At 37.8% G+C, this 21643-nt stretch overlaps 1 protein-coding gene across 5 annotated transcripts in view; it reads left to right on the plus strand.

The window, feature by feature from the left end:
• LNPEP (leucyl and cystinyl aminopeptidase) overlaps nt 1-21643 on the plus strand; it is a 106553-nt gene that overhangs the window by 76827 nt on the left and 8083 nt on the right. For 3 of the 5 annotated variants that reach the window (XM_089909138.1, XM_089909137.1, XM_022592279.3), the window contains 8 exons: nt 848-1008; nt 1242-1330; nt 9921-10104; nt 11252-11405; nt 16479-16663; nt 18175-18336; nt 20113-20253; nt 20923-21628. In XM_089909138.1, the coding sequence (XP_089765264.1) occupies nt 848-1008; nt 1242-1330; nt 9921-10104; nt 11252-11405; nt 16479-16663; nt 18175-18336; nt 20113-20253; nt 20923-21133 (1287 nt within the window). In that variant the 3' untranslated portion in view covers nt 21134-21628. Of the gene's footprint in view, nt 1-847; nt 1009-1241; nt 1331-9920; nt 10105-11251; nt 11406-16478; nt 16664-18174; nt 18337-20112; nt 20254-20922; nt 21632-21643 lie in introns of those variants that run through there. The other 2 variants (XM_089909139.1, XM_022592271.3) reach the window with 2 other exon arrangements.

Below are 21643 nucleotides of genomic sequence, written 5' to 3' on the forward strand. Positions count from 1 at the left end.
TGCCATAGTGGCGTGATACTACAAAACATTTTAAGCACTTGATGATTTGAGTTGCTTGCAAATCCATAGGTAATCTAGAAAAATAATTTGAATCGTAAATTTAGCTCACCTGCTTCAAAGAGATAGTTCAAAAATTGCTTCTTAATCATTGATACCAGATGTCTTAGGGACAGGGAGCTTTAGAGGGTCTGTGAACCTCTGACACTGGATTCTAGATCTTGTAGATAAATTCATGTATTTTATAGGAAAAAGGGGTATGTGACCATGAAAAACATTCACTGCTGTTCTCTAGAGAGACCTAAAGTCCAGGCAGCCGACCTGTTTGTATCTCACTCCTCTGCTGCTGCTCCCAGGCACTCCCACAGGATGAGCTCTTTAAAAGATGAACTTTAACATTTGTGAAAGCAGAGGGTCTGGGGAATAAAGAGAAATCTGGACCGAGAAATCTGGACCTAGCTGATTCACAGGAGTGAGTAGCAGTGCTTCTGATTCTAGACTGCATATCATTATCCATACCTTCTAAATGTTAGTATTGTGACCTGAAGGAGTGCTTATATCTTCTTAGGGATTTTAATGAACACTCAGTTGGTTGATAGCGTATGTGCTGCTTTTTCAATGTAGTTCCTCTCTCACTCTCTTTAGTTATCACTTAGCTGTATTCCAAGTTACTTTCCTTTTAGCACTTGCTCAATTACCTAGAGTAAAAATGTAAGTTCAACTCAGCATTTGTGCTTCTTTTTTATATTACCATTAAATGTAGTCTCCATAGAATGTGGTAGGGAAAGAGGGAAAGGTACTATAAAATTTTTAGACTGTTAAAGCAAAAATAATTTCTTTTTTTCTATAGGTCTCAAACAAAACACTAGACGTAAGGAAAATGATGAAAACCTGGACCCTGCAGAAAGGATTTCCTTTAGTGACTGTTCAAAGAAAAGGAAAGGAACTTCTGGTGCAACAAGAAAGATTTTCTTTAAATATGAAGCCTGAAATTCAGCCTTCAGATGCAAGGTGAGTGCCCTCTCTCTCTCCCCGCTATCTCTTTTGCACCCTCAGGTTAAAGTATTTTTGAATGTTTTATAATCATAAGTTCTTAAGAAACCTAACAAGATTATCCCTTTCCGGGAATAGCTTGAAAAATGTCACCTTCCTGCCAAAAAAAATATATATATACCCAACAAATTATGTGTAACTGACTGAAATATTGGAAAGAGTGATAATCTTCCAGTATTTTCTTTTTACAGCTCTCTGTGGCATATTCCACTATCCTATGTCACTGATGAAGGAAATTATTCAAAGTATCGATCAGTATCATTACTGGACAAGAAATCAGGTTTGGCTATATTTAACACTTTTCTGAAATGAAATTAGAAACAGCATATTTTCTAAAAATTGACCAAGCAGCAGAAAGGAGATTACAATTTCCATTACACTTTCCAATGTACACAGCTCTCTGAGCTGGTTCTATGAGACACCTGTACAAAATGTGACTAAGGTGAGATTGATTCTATGTATCATGCATAAAACTGGTCTTTCTTAGTCATGTGAAATAAGGTATAAAATATTGCGCTGAATATGCTAGCAGTTGTGGTAGAAAATAGCAAATACTGTGTTTTTGTATCCTAGATAAATATTTTGTTAGAAGTAGTAGATCAGTTTCTTAAAGTATACTCTGCTGTCTACTCTCTAGGGGTGGGCTGAGGCGACTGCATTTTAATAAGCACCCTAGATGATTCTTATGCATGACAAACGTTGATTCATGAGACAGATTTGTAGTAAATAATTATTACAAAATGTCCTGTAGACACAGTATACATTTTTTGATAATGAGAAAATAGGGCAAGAAATTATGATTGTGGGGGGATAATAAAATGTAAAGATTGTATATGCTGACCCACAAGGAGTCTATAAAAAGAAATTGAAGTGTAGTTTCTAACCATCTGTTAAATACCACTGAATGCTACACCACGTATCCTCTTAATTTACATCCTGAAAACATGAGGCTCTTGGGTTCTGCAGGAACCATTAGTGATACTTTAGATTTATGGAAAGGGAAAATTTCTTGTTTGAATTGGATCTGTTGTTCAATCCTATATCTTTGAGAGGGGAGTGTAGCTTAGTAACAGTCTGACTTTGGAGCCACATTGCCTGGTTCAGTTGTATGATTTTAGGTGAGTTATGTGACCTCTCTGAGCCTCTTTCCCTGAGCTGTAGAATGGAGAGAGTAATTATACTTGCGTTATAGTGTTATGTGAGGATTAATTGAGCTCATTTATATGAAGCACCTAGAATAATGCCTGGCACATGTTATGTGCTATATAAGTGTTAGTTATCATTATTAATGTTACTATTGAAAAACATAATTTTTAAGCATAACATATGCACATTACATAAAATCCAGAAGATGGAGAACAAATCTTATTACCCTATCGTAACTACTCTCATGATTATTTCTTTCTAGTCATTTTTTTTAAATAATTTTTTACTTGGTTGATATTGTGCACCTGTGATTTTTATATCTTACTTTTTTTTTTTTTTTTTTTTAAACATCTTTATTGGGGTATAATTGCTTTACAATTGTGTGTTAGTTTCTGCTTTATAACAAAGTGAATCAGTTATACATATACATATGTTCCCATATCTCTTCCCTCTTGCGTCTCCCTCACTCCCATCCTCCCTATCCCACCCCTCCAGGCGGTCACAAAGCACGGAGCTGATCTCCCTGTGCTATGCGGCTGCTTCCCACTAGCTATCTACCTTACATTTGGTAGTGTATATTTGTCCATGCCTCTCTCTCGCTTTGTCACAGCTTACCCTTCCCCCTCCCCATATCCTCAAGTCCATTCTTTAGTAGGTCTGTGTCTTTATTCCTGTCTTACCCCTAGGTTCCTCATGACATTTTTTTTTCTTAAATTCCATATGTATGTGTTAGCATATGGTATTTGTCTTTCTCTTTGTGACTTACTTCACTCTGTATGACAGACTCTAGGTCTATCCACCTCATTACAAATAGCTCAATTTCGTTTCTTTTTATGGCTGAGTAATATTCCAGTGTATATATGTGCCACATCTTCTTTATCCATTCATCTGATGATGGACACTTAGGTTGTTTCCATCTCTGGGCTATTGTAAATAGTGCTGCAATGAACATTTTGGTACATGACTCTTTTTGAATTATGGTTTTCTCAGGGTATATGCCCAGTAGTGGGATTGCTGGGTCATATGGTAATTCTATTTGTAGTTTTTTAAGGAACCTCCATACTGTTCTCCATAGTGGCTGTATCAATTTACATTCCCACCAACAGTGCAAGAGTGTTCCCTTTTCTCCACACCATCTCCAGCATTTGGCATTTGCAGATTTTCTGATGATGCCCATTCTAACTAGTGTGAGGTGATACCTCACTGTACTTTTGATTTGCATTTCTCTAATAATTAGTGATGTTGAGCAGCTTTTCATGTGCTTCTTGCCCATCTGTCTGTCTTCTTTGGAGAAATATCTGTTTAGATCTTCTGCCCATTTTTTGATTGGGTTGTTTGTTTTTTTAATATTGAGCTGCATGAGCTGTTCATATATTTTGGAGATTAATCCTTTGTCTGTTGATTCATTTGCAGATATTTTCTCCTGCTTGTCTTTTCACCTTATTTATAGTTTCCTTTACTTTGCAAAAGTTTTTAAGTTTCCTTAGGTCCCATTTGCTTATTTTTGTTTTTATTACCATTACTCTAAAAGGTGGGTCAAAAAAACTTTGCTGTGATTTATGTCAAAGAGTGTTCTTCCAGGCTTCCCTGGTGGCGCAGTGGTTGAGAGTCCACCTGTCCATGCAGGGGACACAGGTTCACGCCCTGGTCCGGGAAGATCCCACATGCCACGGAGCGGCTAGGCCCGTGAGCCATGGCCACTGAGCCTGCGCGTCCGGAGCCTGTGCTACGCAATGGGAGAGGCCACAATAGTGAGAGGCCCACGTACCGCAAAAAAAAAAAAAAAAAAAAAAAAAAGAGTGTTTTCCTCCAAGAATTTTATAGTGTCCGGTCTTACATTTAGGTCTTTAATCCATTTTCAGTTTATTTTTGTGTATAGTGTTAGGGAGCGTTCTAATTTCATTTTTTTACATGTAGCAGTCCAGTTTTCCCAGCACCACTTATTGAAGAGACTGTCTTTTCTCCATTGTATATCCTTGCCTCCTTTGTCATAGATTAGTTGACTATGGGTGCGTGGGTTTACCTCTGAGCTTTCTATCCTGTTCCATTGATCTATATTTCTGTTTTTATGCCAGTACCGTATTGTCTTGATTACTGTAGCTTTGTAGTATAGTCTGAAGTCGGGGCGTCTGATTCCTCCAGCTCCGTTTTTTTCCCTCAAGGTTGCTTTGGCTATTCCGGGTCTTTTGTGTCTCCATACAAATTTTAAGATTTTTTTGTTCTAGTTCTGTAAAAAATGTCATTGGTAATTTGATAGGGATTGCATTCTATCTGTAGATTGCTTTACCCGTCTCCCTATTTTCAAAAGGGACCAATAAGGAAATTTTGCAAACCTCCCAAGGGTATATAAGTTTTTGGTGGTATTAGAAATAATTGGACAATAAGAAATCTGCTTTTATTAGCCCTCTACTTTTTAGCTTAGTTCATATGCCAGTTTCTTAAACTCTTTCTGAGATTTACACCCCAAAGTCTTGCTCATATTTTCCTGCTATTGCCGTTTCCTTCTAAGTCCTTACCTGGCACTCTGCTTCCACTGCACAAAAATTGTTTCAGCAACTCAAACATGCAGCACTGCCTCTTGTCTCTGGGCCTTTACATATGCTGTTTTCTCTTCTGGAAGAACACTCCTGCCTCCTGATTCCTTGGTTTTACTCCTATGCACTCTTCAGATCTCAACTCATCCATTGCTTGCTCTAAGGAGCCCTCCCTCACCCCAAGACAGGTTAGATGCCCTACTTATGTGTTTTAATGATATTCTCTACTTTTTATATACTATAAGTACTGTTTTGTTTATATTTATCCCACATTAGATGTATCCCCCATTGAGGGTGGAGATCTTGGTTACACAAATCACTTTTGCAACCTTAGCACCCTATAGGTACACAAAAATTTATTGAATAAATAAATTTAGTCTATAACAACGTGACTCAATTTCAAATCTCACTGTAAAAATTTCTAGGAAAAGAGCATTCCAACCTTGATGAAATGATACCTTCTGTTTCTCTTCATTTGAAAATATTCTTAGTAAAGGGAGATATATGAAATGCACTATAATATGATTGGTTTAATCTAGAGGTGGAACTGAGCCAATATGTGCTGAAAGCAGTGTCTGCTAATTCGTCTTCTCAACTGTGTTATTTACCTTGCTGCTGCAATTTTAATTCCTGGCAGTTCAGGTTTTGAAAGTCCACACTGAAAATGTCTGTCCTCACAAAAAGTGTTTGAGGACAGCTGGGTCTTCTTGGTTCCTGATGCTCCTGTGAGAACAAATTTTGGTTTAATTGAATTTTAATTTTTTCTTTTCTCAAAAGAAATATAGCACAGACAGTGACTACAGAGGCTTATTTTATGCCATATGACTTTAGTACAATGTGTTATCTTGATGGTTTGTTAAATCTATAGCATATTTTCGTGCATTCTAATGTCAGGGTTGCTGGGTTAATCCATTAGTTCAATCAAATATAGAAGTTATATGTGGTCAATGCTTTTGTCACTTTTCCCCATGTACATGGATTTTGAATGGTTAATAGTTTTTTTTGCATAAGAAGGGCTGAATGGGACCATTTTTCTAAACTACCTATTGAGGAAATTACACTAAAATGTCTCCCTCTCCCTTCTCTTCCTTCCTTTCCCCCCTCCTCTTTCCTCTCTCTCTGTCTTCCACATTTTATTCAAACCTAATCTCTTTCACTATAGGAAATTTTTATGTTAACTCTAACTTGGAACATTCATGTTTCTAAAAGGATATCACTGTGCCAGAAATATTTCTCTGAAACTAAAGGACGTGGCATTGAAATGAAAGGCAGTTGAAAACAAGAGGAAGGAGGAAGGGCATGTAGTTAGGATTGGATATTTATCATGTGCCATTCTCTGCTCTTGCCTTTTCCCCCTAATAAAATAAAGGGGAAGAAAGGAGTATTGGAGAACGGAATGCTTTTGAACAGAAGGGGATGCATGCAGTTCAGCTGCATGTATCATGCTAGCCCTCTGGAGCAAGCTACACAGGAAATTTTGCAGCTTTATAGTGAAAACATATTTTTTGTTTCTGTGCTTTAATGTTTCTTTATAAAACAGTAGTTGATTTTCATAACTCATTGACAAATGTTTTTTTAAAATCCCTATTAGATTACTTAATCTGGGCTTCTGCCATTTAACATTGGAGTTGCTCACTCTTGTTTTACTACTCAGTGGACTGTGAAAATTGAACTGTTAATCTGTTAATGATTATAATAAATTAAAAACGTATGAGGATAGCCTCATCCACATTTGAGCTGCAGGATGTAGTTACCTCCCTTGTGTGCAAAGCTATTATTTTTTGATACCTGTGGTTTTAAGGTCCTCCATTCTGGATCACTCAGAAGACCTGAAAGAGACTAATATGTTGATTCTTTAAACGATAAATTTCCTCTCTATGCTGTCGCTGCACTGCTTTATATTCTGTCATCAAAATGACAGTAATAATTTCAAGCACACTCCCAGCTGTGTTCCTCCTCTCTACCATCTGGACTTGGCTAGGTTTACAACATGGCAAGTTGCTTATCAGCGAAGATACTCTGTATTTCAATATTTTCCTGTATCTATCCAATGGGAAAATTGCCATACTTATCATTCCTTGCCTCCTTTGTTGGGAAAGGGAGATTTGAAGCTCTTTAGTTCTTCTTCCCAAGGTCCTTTCTTCATAAAAGCCTTGTAGGAAATTGTGTTTGGTGACCCGGAGAGTGTTGATATTTTGCGTTAGCTAATGATAAAGTTAATTTCATTAGTCATAGATTTGTTAAAAGTATCTCCAACTTGGAGCAGCTACTGTTGCCATCACAAATAAACCTTAGAACTGCATTCTGCTCTAGAAAAGGAATAAACCCTATTGATGTAATTAATCTTTCCCATCTGTTGCTATAGCAGCAATAAAACAAATTAGTATGGAGTTCTTTTTAATGAAAAAGACTGATTATCTGATATGTCATGTTAAGACATGATCAGAATGTAAGTCTTTCCATCTTAAAAATCTTTTACAGTTTCAGTAGAATTAGAGTAATTAAGGCATTAAGAAAATCTGATAAATTTAAATAATTCATGCTTTTGAAGTTGATCAACCCTAAGACTTCAGGTACTAAAGGGTTTTAATGTGTTTCCAAAGCATTTTATGTGTAAAAACCTTTATATATAATTATTGTGATGGTGAATATTTTAAAACAGCCTAAATATTTCCAAATAGGAGATTGGTTAAGCTGTGGTAGGTCTCAAAATAAAATATTCTGAAGATACTTGAATACTGCATATGAAGACAGTGGGAAAATGGCAGGAGGTGAAATCTGATAGGTGAAAACGCAGTATAAAATAAATGTATATAGATCCAGTGTATTAAATATTAATTCAGTTAAAATGTTTATAGGAAAAATCTTGGCAGGAAATATGCCCCATAATGCTTTTATCATCTGAGTTTAGATTATTTTTCTTATCTCTACTCTTTCTCCTATAATTTAAAAAATTGTATTCTCTACTTTAAAATGGGGAAGAAAACTTACATCATAAACGCCTACAAATTTTATTTAGATTTGTTTGAAACAACTTACCATGACATAAATGTTTTGTTCATTCGTTAATTCACTGAGTATTTTTTGAGTACTTGCTAGGAGTATTGTTCTAGTGCTGAGGGATTAGCTGTACACAAACTAAAGCTCATGGGGTTTATAGTCTAATAAATATTAAACCTTAAGATGCTTAGAAGCATACCCTTAACTATTGTTTTAAATTCACGTCCTCACTGCCAACTTTGAAGGACATTTCTTGATTGGTAATTTTAAACATTTTGAAAATTCCTATATATATTTTGTAGTCCAGCTTTTGTAGTAATATTTTTTATAGTCACATATTTTTAGCTTCTTGTTAATTGTACGTTAATTGAAATCATTCCATATAAATTTCTAACAATTCTCTCAGCATTTATATTTAATGGTAGGGGCCAAAAAATGCATTATCAATTTTCTATTATTTTAACTCAGTAATTTCTTATTTGTACTTAATGAGACCTTAGTCCTTCCCTAATGTTTATTTTGCTGTCTTTGAATTATGTGACTTTTTTTTTTTTAACATCTTTATTGGGGTATAATTGCTTTACTATGGTGTGTTTCTACTTTATAACAAAGTGAATCAGTTATACATATACATATGTTCCCATATCTCTTCCCTCTTGTGTCTCCCTCCCTCCCACCCTCCCTATCCCACCCCTCCAGGCGGTCACAAAGCACCGAGCTGATCTCCCTGTGCTATGCGGCTGCTTCCCACTAGCTATCTACCTTACGTTTGGTAGTGTATATATGTCCATGACTCTCTCTCGCCCTGTCACAGCTCACCCTTCCCCCTCTCCATATCCTCAAGTCCGTTCTCCAGTAGTTGTGTGTCTTTATTCCTGTCTTACCCCTAGGTTCTCCATGACATTTTTTTTTTTCTTAAATTCCATATATATGTGTTAGCATACGGTATTTGTCTTTCTCTTTGTGACTTACTTCACTCTGTATGACAGACTCTAGGTCTATCCACCTCATTACAAATAGCTCAATTTCGTTTCTTTTTATGGCTGAGAAAAGGGAACACTCTTGCACTGCTGGTGGGAATGTGAATTGGTTCAGCCACTATGGAGAACAGTATGGAGGTTCCTTAAAAAACTACAAATAGAACTACCATATGACCCAGCAATCCCACTACTGGGCATATACCCTGAGAAAACCAAAATTTAAAAAGAGTCATGTACCAAAATGTTCATTGCAGCTCTATTTACAATAGCCCGGAGATGGAAACAACCTAAGTGCCCATCATCAGATGAATGGATAAAGAAGATGTGGCACATATATACAATGGAATTTTGTGTGTGTGTGTGTGGTACGCGGGCCTCTCACTGTTGTGGCCTCTCCTGTTGCGGAGCACAGGCTCCGGACGCGCAGGCTCAGCGGCCATGGCTCACGGGCCCAGCCGCTCCGCGGCATGTGGGATCCTCCCAGACCGGGACACAGACCCGTGTCCCCTGCATCGGCAGGCGGACTCTCAACCACTGCACCACCAGGGAAGCCGAATTATGTGTCTTTTTAAATGGCTTTGTTTGTCCTTTCTTTGCTAACATAAACAAAGGCTGAGATGGAACGCATTTTCTATAGTTCTCTCACTGTCTTCCCCTGTGCCTCACCCTGCACACACTGCCCCTCTCCCTGCCTCTCTCCTCTAGCCACAGTGAACTTGGGAGCTGGTTCAGTGCATGGACTCCGTGTACACTTTCGCTGTGGGCCTTGAACACTCAGAGTCCCTCTTACTTGGCTAACAACACCTATATATCCTGAAGTCTCAACTTTGATGTCATTTCTTCCAAGAAATTTCTCCTAACCTTCCCTAGGAGGTGAAGCATTTCTACTCTGTGCTTCTACAGAATGCCATGTTTTCTTTTTCCATAGACAACATTTATATGATATTCTATTCACCTGGTTACATTAGATTGTAAGATCTATGAGAGAAGGCACATGTCTACCTTGTTTACCATTAAATAAATAATTGTTAAGTGAATGAGTGGTGATCTTTGTTAACATGAAAATAACTGCCCTGGGAGGCAGCCGTTTAGTTTCTTAGTGGAATATTACATAATAATACCATATTAACTTTGAAACAAACAAGGTATCTGTTTAATATTTTTCTTTTCCTGTTACCTTCTCTCTCTCTCACTTTTTGGTCTGTATTAGTTGTCATCAATCTCACAGAAGAAGTGAAGTGGATCAAGGTCAATACAGACATGACTGGCTATTATATTGTACATTATGCAGACAACAACTGGGAAGCACTGATCAAACAGTTGAAAATAGATCCTTATGTCCTGAGTGACAAAGATCGAGCCAGCCTCATCAACAACATCTTTGAACTTGCAGGGTAGAGTATGCTTGTCTTGGGTCTTATTTTGTTTTGTTTTTAAATAAGTATTCTCGAGGAAAAGGACATTATGGAAAAGCAATTCAAAAGAACTAGCATGTATTGCCTGTTAGGTATAATTCATTTTGGAGGATTGGGAAGATATAAGACATATTCCTTGCCTTCAGGGGCTTTATAGTCTATCTAGAAACATCAGCTACAAACATATTGAACAGTTGTATAATAAGATTTAAAGAATATTTCAAGACTGTAGATACCAACAAGCAGGACACATATTTGCTGAATAAATTGATGTAAAAGTTCCGCGTTTGCTTTATCTCATGAGAGAATTCTTGTCAAGCAGCAGGTGGTTTCAGCATAAAGCTTGGTGCTCCCTCACTAGTTTGAGGGACACCTCTGAGAGCTGGAGCACCACTTAGCTCCCCAGCCATCCCACAAGTCACTGCAATGACTTACCTCTCCAGCCAGTCACTGCAATGGCAGTGACCCCGTGTATGAATATCCTCTGAAGAGCAAGATTACTGGTTCAGGTTGTTAATGGGTCAGACACACAAGGAATATTCAAATGTGTTCCTTCTGACTGCTCTTGACTGTCCTATTTTGGTTCATATTTTATGAAGTGACCTTACATCATCTCAGCCACCATTGTTGCGATTTCTGTAAAGTGGTTAATTTTTTAAATGTGTTCACCATAAATTCACAGCAGACCTTGCCTTAGCAAGTTTGACAAATTCCCATACAAATAACAAATAAAAAAGTTCTTTCTGATTCAAATCCTCTTTCTGCCACCTGCTCTCACCTGATAAATAAAAGTAATTAATATATAAATAAAATTAGCACTCTTCATCTTTTCTCACCTAAAATATTATAATACTTTTCCTGAATCAGTAGTAATTTACAGGTGACTTATATAACAAAAGCTGAGCTATTGTTTATTTTTCCTGCGATGTGTCTTTAACCTTGAGTCACACACACGAACTAATCAAAGATAATAATATTTAGTCTAACTTTACAGAATACCACCCAAAGCTTAAAATTTAGGTCTTCAGGATCCCCCCACCCGCTATCTAGCCATTTGTCTCTCAGCATACATACAGTTCATCTGCCTGTCTTGGCATATTTACTTTTTTGTTCTTTTACCCTTTAGCCTAGGCAAGGTGCCTCTTCAGAGAGCTTTTGATTTGATTGATTATCTTAGAAATGAGACCTGTACTGCACCCATCACTGAAGCCCTGTTCCAGACAGAACTCATCTATAACCTTGAAGAACTGGGGCACATGGATCTGGCCTCAAAACTGGTGGTAAATCTGCCTTTTTGCCAAGTTCTCTTTGTTGCTTGCCTTTCCTGGTGTTATGCATGTTCTGTTCAGCACTAATAGACTGAAAAAGCAACCAGTTGAATTCCATTTTCTTCACTTAGTTATGAAATCTTTACTTCGAATCAAAATGTCATTTCTTACCTTGATGAGTTGATAAAGGGTTAGCATGACATGATCTTGTCTGAATATCAAAATACAGACTTCTGAGAAAATGGGGCCACATGAAAAGAAAACGTCTCTATTCAAATCTTGGTTTATTTTTATATAATAAATGCTTGAAATAGGCCCTTTTGCAAAGTAGTGCTCCCCATTCATTTCCTAGTGGTCATTATAAAATGACAGTTATGTTTGTACTGAGAATATTCTGTTTTGGGAGTCCTCACTGATAACTGTCTTATGGATCGTGATGCTGGTGAACATAAGTTTCTCTGCAAAGCACTAAAGGAGCCTTGGTATTGGAGACTGTTTTACCTTTTTTAAAACCAACTGCCTGATCTTAACAGTTGTTATTTTAGACACTTTCAGTATTAAATTGTTGACAGTGTCTTTAAAAGTTTGGGAAGGAGTGATGAATTCTTTGTCTTATCTAATTCTCTGAATCACATTCTGACAACAAGGTTTGCTTTATAAACTAGTCAGGTTTTCCAAGGACCAGGCAAAAGGCAGCTTTCAGGAAAAAGAAGAAGGTGATGGGCCAGGAATTAGATTAAGTCTTTTAAGATTTTGGTGTCCTCACTGTTAAAAAGAAGGTGTTGGATTGCTTTTTTTTTTTTAATCCTCTTTTCTGCTGCTCTTTCTATTACGCCACACAACCCCTGTGATGACTTCTCTCATCACGTGCGAGATTCTCAGTGCGGGGAGGGAGCGCAGGACAGGGGGCCATATGGAGTTTGAAAAGTACCTTTCCTACAAGTTTCTGATCTGAACCCAAAGGAGCCACACACCCCCCATCCCTACCCGTAAGTGAGATGCTTCAGTTAGGTGATTTCTGAGGCATCTTCTAATTACCAAGATTTTTATCATTCTTCTATTTCATAAGGCTTTCAACTACCAGCCTTAATAAAAACCAGCACCTGCAATGTGACCTGGCCCATAGTGACACTCAATAAATGTTGAATGAATAAGTGAGTGAAACATACCAGAAACAAGTACATTTCGGTGCTTATTATATTCTGCACAACCTGCTTAGTGCTTAATGCAGATTACCTCATTTAATCCTCACACAATGCCAAATAGATATTTCTACCCCCATTACATAGATGAGAAACTAAATAAATTCCCCAGAGTCACTTACCTAGTAAATGATAAAGCTGAGATTCAAACCCAGATTACTTTCATTCCAGACTGCTCTTTGTGTTATATGGCTGTATTTTGTGTTTTAGCAATGTCATCTTTCAGAGGATACCCTTTTATTGGAAAAATCAAAGCCGTTTCTTGCTATCTTTTTTTCCCCTTTTTTAAACTGATATTTTAAATCAAAATAGTTTGAAGGCTTGTTAAAGTTCATGATGGCAGAAGCCACTCTTCTGCCTGCCTCTCTCCATTAACTCTGTTGAGGGCCTGGTGTCAGGAAGCACTTGATACTCAGGCTGTCCCTGTGCTGAGAACACAGATGCTGAACTCAGTTCAAGGAGTTATAGATCTTTTGAATATTTTCCTACTGTGACACTCAGCTAACTCTGCATCTTCATCCCAAATGATGATTTCCAGTTTCCTGGGCAGGTATGTGTTTATTCAGAACATAGCAGAATATACATAACCCCAGTCCATGGGATTAGTGGTTAGAGGGCAAGGGCAGGAGGCTTAGTATGTGTTTGTAAGACCCTTACTGCTGGAGGTCTTCGTGCACTTGATTGTTAGTTAAAAGTCATGTTAGCTTTAATTCAAGAGGGAGAAACTGTATCTTTAAAATTCTTATTCTAATCTTAGGGCTTTCTAGTAGCATTAAAATTCTTAAAATATGAAATCTGACACACCATAGATGAGATTAGAATGGCAGACCTTTCTGAGACCTTAGATCCAATCTTCAAATAGTATTTGTAATTAAGACTGATGTCTAATTAATTTTTTAAGTCAGTGTCACCAGAGCATTGTGTACATTTATTGGGCACTGTGTTATTTAGGCTGCACAGACCCACATAACATATATTACCCATATATCACATTTTGTGATGTCTTCTGTGGTGTGTGGTGGGTAGAGTCTGGAAGCACATTTGAGTTGTGTCAAATTGTTCACATCTGATGCTAAAATCTGATCTCAGTCATATTCCCGTTTCATCACTTATAACTCTGTCATTCTTTTACATATGAGGGCTTGGTGGGATAATCCTTTTGCAATAAAAGCTGACACTTCACTTTTAAGAAGCTCAGTTGACCCAAGAAAGAACTCCCTGGGAACATCAGTGTAAAATTAAAGCAGTAAATCAAAACGTAATATATAACGTAAGTGTCAGCATCTTGCCCTGTGTTTTATTTTTAAAACCATTTTGTGTTATTGTTGTTGCATATTATTGCATGTACATAGCTTATATTACTCATCAATTTATTCCCTCTCCCTACCATCTTCACTTTATGAAATCAGAGGATTGAATTCTATTGTTTAATGAGGTTAAATTTCAAAAAATTAATGCAGAACCAGGGAAAAACAGGTTTAATTTTATTTCTAAAAAGGAAAGATAATTTGAAGCACTTGCTGTGATTTATTAATATTAAAAATATAACCTGAATCACTTACAAAAAGATTTTATAATCCAAATTTTCTAAAAACAGAATTATTCTTTTTAAAAATACAATCTTTTACTCTTTTATGTTATCATTTGAAATATTTTTTTCAAATGATAAAAATGATCCAGCTTGCAGGACATTAGTTCCCCGACCAGGAATTGAACCAGGGCCGCCGTGGCAGTGAAAACGCCAAGTCCTAACCACTGGACCGCCAGGGAATTCCCCTGAGATATATTTAAAATCAACTGTTTGGGGACTTCCTCTTGACTCTTTGGTACAGAGTATAAGTAGTAAAGTTATACCCTGTAATTCCAATGGAGTAACTGCTCAGGAATTTAGCATCTTCAAGTGTCAGGTTCCCCATACTTCCAGTACTTTAAAGTTCTGTTTTTCCCCACTGGCTTCTTTGTTTTAGTAAACTCTTAAGGATCATTGCCATCTTTCTCCACTGAATTTTTTTTAATGGTATTGTAAGTATGGAACTTTTTTCTCTCTCTCTCTCTCTCATTCTTCCTTTGTTTCTTTTTGACAGTTATGAGTAGCTTTTAAATTTCTTTTCTGCATCATAATGCTATCATGAAGCCATTGAGAAAGTCAGGACAGTGGAAGACAACATGTGCCAGTGCAGTCATGTGTATCCAGCAGGATCTCCTGCATTGCTTTTATGTTCCTTGCACTATCAGTCAGCATGGCAAGTATTTTTCCACTTCACATCTTCCCAATGACTGGCAAGCTTTGTTACTCACACGTTCCACAAGGTGTCTGTTCTCTATTTCATTGCTTTTGAAGCAAACAAACAAAAGGGAGTTTGAGTCCGTCTTCTTGTACAGATTCCTTTTTCCATTCTCACAGTCAGATCCACAAGAGACTTATTCAGAGAAGGTCTGGTGAGAAAATGGCCTCAGCAGTTTAAAACTCTCCAACTAGGATTCATTTTAACTATTGACAGAGGCACTCTAGAAGAATATTATGCTCTGTGAGGAGCCTGAACTAATGTGGGGGCGTTAAGAGGTGTTGTATGTGGTCATCTGTGGCACTTGACTACTTGAGATAAGACATGGCAGTGATGGTGTTAGAGTACCAGTGGGAGGAGACCCTCCTGTGCCAAGAACCCTGTGGGCCGGGATGCCTCTAAATTGTTTTCGTTTTGAGTCTCCTTATTTGTAGCCATGAAGGTTTTCTAAAAAAATACCTATCGGCATTTTTATATTAGAATTTTTGTTCCTTTTAGTGACATTCATAAATGCATATTTTATATGGTGATTTTTTTTAATCCCCTGTGTCCTCACTCCTCCCCCCTGCACCACAGCTTGGAATATGGAAATAGTTCCATATACTATGAACAGCTTCCACACTTTTGTTCTGAGAAGAGATGAAAAAGAAATAAGATATCTGTTGGTTTCTTAATACCACAAGTATATATTTAAGAATGATATCTCATTCAGAAGTAATTATAACAGTGGACTTAATAGTAGATGATTCCATTGAATAACTGTTAATTTTCTTAAGTGTGATAAGGTATTATGGTTACATAGGGGAATTGCATGCTGAAGTATTTATAAATGAAATATCATGATATCTGTAACTTACTTTCATATAGTTGAGCTAAAACCAGAAAAATATGTGTGTATGTGTTGCTATACACAAATGTAAGAGTGTTAAAAAAAAAACAGTGAATCTAACATATGGGTATTAATTTTACTATTCTTGGGGCTTTCCTGTAGGTTTGAAATTTTTTAAAATAAAAAGTTGGGGAAGGAGAAGAATAACTATAAACAACTATTCTTCCCTGCAGGCCTCATTTTCTTGCCAATTTGATTAGATTAATTTGTTATAGCATCAAACTAGATGATATTTTAAATATTCCTTTAACACTGGATTCAGAAACATTTAAGCGTCTACCCATCAGTAAAGAAGTATATTTTTCTCTCACTGCTGAATGGATTTATGGATTCTGAAGTCACGAGGTCAGGAAGTTCCAGCTTCCTTCCAGCAGTGGTGATAGGTGATACTTTTTGGCAGGAAAATAACTTCTAGCTGAGTATACACAGAAGAAATGTTCCCTACTGCACGGAAGCCATTAATTCTCTCTGTCTTATGTCATTAAGTCCACCTTGGCTATAGCAACCTTATTTATGGCCTTAGTTATTGAAGGGTTCTATCCCAGCTGTATGTGGACTTCATATGTCAGTTGATATTTAGTGAGTAATGCCTGTGTCCCCCTTTTTTTTCTCTTTGGGTGAGTGTTGGGAAAAAAGAGACCTAGTTGTCCTGATTTTTCTGGTTGTCCTAATTATGATCACTCTGTTACAATCCATTCTGTCTCTCTAGACCAAGGTATTTAAATTGCTTCAAAGGCAAATCCAACAGCAGACGTGGACTGATGAGGGCAGCCCATCTGTTCGGGAACTGCGATCAGCCTTGCTAGACTTTGCTTGCACCCACAGCCTGGAGAACTGCAGCACTGCCGCCATGAAGCTGTTTAACGACTGGGTGGCATCCAATGGAACTCAGAGGTGATGTGCGCGTCCACTCAAATGACCTCGCTTTCTCTTCTGTGCCCTACATCGTATACTGAAACCAGGACCTCTGCGTCCTGGGTCATAAATGTTATACAACAGTGCTGATGTAGGTGAACTCTATGTACCTGATTCTCAAGCACGACTGTGTGTGTGTGTGTGTGTGTGTGTGTGTGTGTGTGTGGTAAAGTACATATAACATAAAGTTTAACATCTTAACAATTTTTAAGTGTACGGTTCAGTAGTGCAAGTATATTCAAACTGTTGTGCAACAGATCTCCAGAATTCTTTCATCTTGCAAAACTGAAACTCTTTACCCAAACAGCAGCTCCCCATTTTCCCCCCACTCTGGCCCTTGACAGCCGCCATTCTACCATCTGTTTTAGGAGTTTTACTGCTCTAAATACCTCATATAAGTGAAATCATACAGTATGTGTCTTTTTGTGACTGGTTTATTTCACTTAACATAATGTCCTTAAGACTCATCCATGTTGTAGCATATGTCAGAATTTCCTTTCTTTTTAAGGCTGAATAATCCATTGTATGTATGTACCACATTTTGTTCATCCATTCATCCATTGATAGACGTTTGGGTTGCTTCCACCTTCTGGCTCTTGTGAATAATGCTGCTATGAACATAGGTGTACAAATACCTCTTTGAGACCCTGCTTCAGTTCTTTCATATATTGTATATACCTAGAAGTGGTATTGCTGGATCATATGGTAGTTTCATTTTTAATTTTATAAGAACCCCCATAATGTGTTCCATAGGGACTGCGCTATTTTACATTCCTACCAACAGTGCACAAGGGTTCCAGTTTCTCCGCATCCTCACAGATACTTATTCTCTGGGTTCTTGATGGCAGCTCTCCTAATGGGTGTGAGGCGTCAAATCTCTCTTAGGAGTAAAACACAGCAGGTGGAGTTAGCAGCTAGTAGGAATGTTTTTGATGATGATTGGTTCTCTCCAGGTTCCTTACTGGGCATCATGGGAAAAGATTCAAGCATCAGGTGGGGTATTTGGGTAACCTGTTGAAGCCCTCTTCAGCTCTGAGATCTTGATAAGGCAGCAAACTGTGCTTCTACCCCTCTTCTCACCCCTCCTGCTACATTTGCTGCTGTATTTCGACCATGGGACTTACCACACTGTATTATGATGTATATATTTACTGTTCTGTACTTGGTGATAGCCTGTGAGTTCCTGAGGGCAGAGACTGTGTCTCATTCTTCTTCCCCTCCACAATGTCCAGCCAGTTGCTTGCCTGGTTCTTTGTGGGTACACAGTGAATAATTATTGTATTAAATTGAATTGATATTCTTTTAGTCACACCACTAAGAAAGTAGCAACCACTGAATTAATCATTTTCTTGACAATTAATTGTACAGTAAAGACTGTTATTATTACCTGCTCTGTACCCCAGAACACTACCACTAGTCAATTCCTTGCCTTTGTATTCAGGTTTTTTTTTTTTTCTTGTTCTTCTCATATTTGACCACCTCTCTTACAGCCTACCCACTGCTGTCATGACGACTGTGTTCAAGGTTGGAGCGAAAACTGAGAGAGGCTGGTCATTCCTCTTAAGCAAATATGCCTCTATAGGCTCTGAAGCAGAGAAGAATAAAATACTTGAAGCTCTTGCCAGCTCAGAGGATGTACGGAAACTTTACTGGTATGAAACCACCAAAGGAATATGATTTATAGAAACCAAAAGCATAAAAGCACCATGCTCCTCCGGTGGGGATCCCCCTTTTCCTCCCTTTGCTCACAGGCCGGACCTGACTTGGACAGTATGGTGAGGAGCCTGCATGTGCAGGGCTTCGTCTCAGGGATCAGACCTGTACCCATAGGAGGCAGTGCTTTGCCCAGAAGAGACTGGAGATGCCAAGAGTCACAGCCCTGCTTTCTCCTTAAAAACGTCTTCATCCCCTTGGCGTGTTGTCTTTAATTCCACAGTTAGTGTTTCGTTCTTTTTGGTCAAGGCATTGTTCTGTCGCAGCTGTCATTTTGAAAATGCAGACACTTCAGAAAAAGGTACCATGTAAAAGCTGATAGGTTACACCTTCATGCAAGTTTGTCAGGCTTTTCCTTTTTAATTACTCAGCTGATGAAGACCTGAAAATGGAAGCTTCACATGGGGAAAAAAGGGCAGTGAGTAGGGCCTCCCGACAGGAAGAACAGTCAGTGGCAGGGGAGAGGAGCTCTGAGTAGCCTAGAGAAATAGGAAGTATCTCGAAAGAAAGTCAGTGCCAGGAAGGGGTGGAGGGAGGTACTTGGGTCTCGTTGCTTCTCGTGTATAATTTTGCTCATATAAATCATAATAGTGTCCCAGAGATGTCTTCAGCACCTGCCCAGATCCACTTTCCAAAGGATACACTGTAAATGGTCATTTTCTTTAAAGTAGTAGCCAGCCTCTGACCCAAACAAATAGAGAAAAGGTTTTGTTTTTAAATTAGTTACAATTTTGTTTTAGACTATTAATACACTGATAAATTTCCACGAGAAAGTATTTAAACAGTACCTAAGAAAATGATGTAAAACGTGAAAGTATCTCTTGTTTGATCCTTTACTTCTGTTCTTACCCTCTCCTCTGTTAACAGTGTCAGTCCTGGTCTGAGTATTTATAGGTTTATACTATACCCAGTGTTTTGTGATGTTCTTTTTAGTGAATGATCAGTCTTTGAGATCTACCATAAAGCCTACTTCATTTTTTTATAGCTGTGTATTATTCCATAACATGGCTCTATCATAGTTTATTAATCCATCACATCTCAATGAGCATTTGGGTTTTTCCCCCTATTAAAAATACTGCTGCATTCTTTTAGGGGTATGTGTTTTCTCACTATAAGCAGATATTATCACATAGTAAATGCTTACATTCAAATGCCCAGCTTTAATATTTATTAGCTGTGTAACTGGGGCAATTACATAACCTCAGCTTCTTAAACTGTAAAATGTGGATAGGTAGTAATGACCTATTTCAAGCATTGTTATTCAATAATTTAGAACATTATCTAGTACACATGAAGTATCAGTAAATTTATTGAGTGTATTCTGAAATGTATCTTCATTTTCATATGACAGCCCAGTTTTTTAAGAGTAATAAGATACCTCCCTATTCAAATCAAATAGCTTTTTAACAGAAAAAAATGCTAGTCTTCAGAATTATAATAAATTCTACTAGAATTTATTTCCTAAATGTCCTTATTACATCAAGAACTATTTATTACTATGTGACAGTACATTAAACTGCTTATCTCATTGGTGAGTTTTTCCTCCATTTAAAAAAAATGACAAGTTTTCACTCTATTAATGAATCTTAGACTAACCCCAAACTTATATCTCTTGAATTGCCACAGAGCTTTAATTAGGAGACCAGTATTAATTTAAATTCAGTCATCACTTCATCATGAATAATTTTGGAAGCTAAATCTGCTTTGCTCTTCAGGTTAATGAAAAGTAGCCTCGATGGAGATACCATCCGAACACAAAAGTTGTCATTTATCATTAGAACAGTGGGCCGGCATTTTCCTGGACACTTACTGGCGTGGGATTTTGTCAAAGAGAACTGGAGTAAGCTTGTACAGAAGTAAGTTTCTCAAAGAATCCCTAATTTTTAGTGTTCACGGGCTCTGCATTTGAAAACAGTTCCCAGGGTTGTACTGGTTCGCAAGAGTTACGTGTTGCTGTGAGACGAAAAATGCTTCAGTTCTAGTTTAACTAAACACCCAGAAATCCGTAAACATAATTCCGTAATTCCATGGCAGGAGTCATGTAACAGTGGTGTTCCATGGAAGTTCCACTGGTGCTAATCAAGCCCAACCTTGCTCCCCGCTGGCTCACGTGGCTTGGCCTGGCCACGGACTCTTTCAGAATAGCTGTTTAGTTACATGTGTTGAAAATACCTCCTCACTACCAGGGGATTGGTTAGGAGCTCACACCCAGCTCAATAGCACATGTAGCTCATTTTTTTCCTTTAAATCAATAATGACACCTTCTGGGTGTCTGATGTGATTTTTGAGGAGAAAATGGGCCAAGAATTTCTCTGGAACTCCTTCTGCCCACTCTTTCCTCCCACTGGCAGAGGTGTGTATGGGATGACTCCGGATGTACCGAGCTGCCGTTCCCAGGGGCAGGACTCCTCTCTGCCTTGGGCATGTGTAGCTTACATTAAGCATTTCCTTTGCACTCAGGAACTTTGCTTACCAGCAGCTGACTCATTTTTTTGCTTTTCACCCTTATGTTTGTGTTGCTTCAGGTTCCATCTGGGGTCCTATACCATACAAAGTATTGTTGCTGGATCAACTCACCTGTTTTCAACAAAGGCACATTTATCTGAGGTTGGTTGTATAAAATGCTACTGGGGAGGTTGGGTATCCCTTTGCCCTCAGGCTGCTCAGTTTAAGTCAGATGGTGGCTTCTCATGCCAAATCCTGTCCCTTCTCTCTGTCTGCCTTCATCAATGCTAATGATTCTGCATCTGGGTTATTTCTAAAGGGTAGATATACAGCAATGAGGAAAAATCCTGATTCCATTCTCAACAATATTCCTTTGTCTCCCTAATACAAATGAGTTTTTTGAATTAAAATCAACATATGCCAAGTTTCTTTGTAGGTGGTGATTAAATTGTTTTTGAAGAATTCCATTCCAAGGGTAAAATTGGGCACCAGGCCTAACTTTAGACTCTACCTTATTTACTGTTACTTGCCCTTTTTTTTTTTTTTTCCTACTTTAGATTTGAAAAATTCATCCTTGTGGGAGTAAGGGGAATTCATTTTTAAAATTACTTCACATTTCACCATACTTGATCAGGAACTCGATGTAAATACCTCAAATATTAAAATATAATATTTCTCATCTCTACTTCTCTTAAGACATCAGCACGGCCATCACTAACTTAAAGCTTATTTGAAAAGGATATTCAGAGTTACCTGAGAAATACCATCCTTTTCTTGTTTTGAAATACTTCTGTGTGCAAC

Source organism: Delphinapterus leucas, chromosome 3 (assembly GCF_059928025.1).
Source record: "Delphinapterus leucas isolate spDelLeu-1000000601 "Yukka" chromosome 3, BTC_Dleu_Yukka2, whole genome shotgun sequence".
NCBI classification, from domain to species: domain Eukaryota; kingdom Metazoa; phylum Chordata; class Mammalia; order Artiodactyla; family Monodontidae; genus Delphinapterus; species Delphinapterus leucas.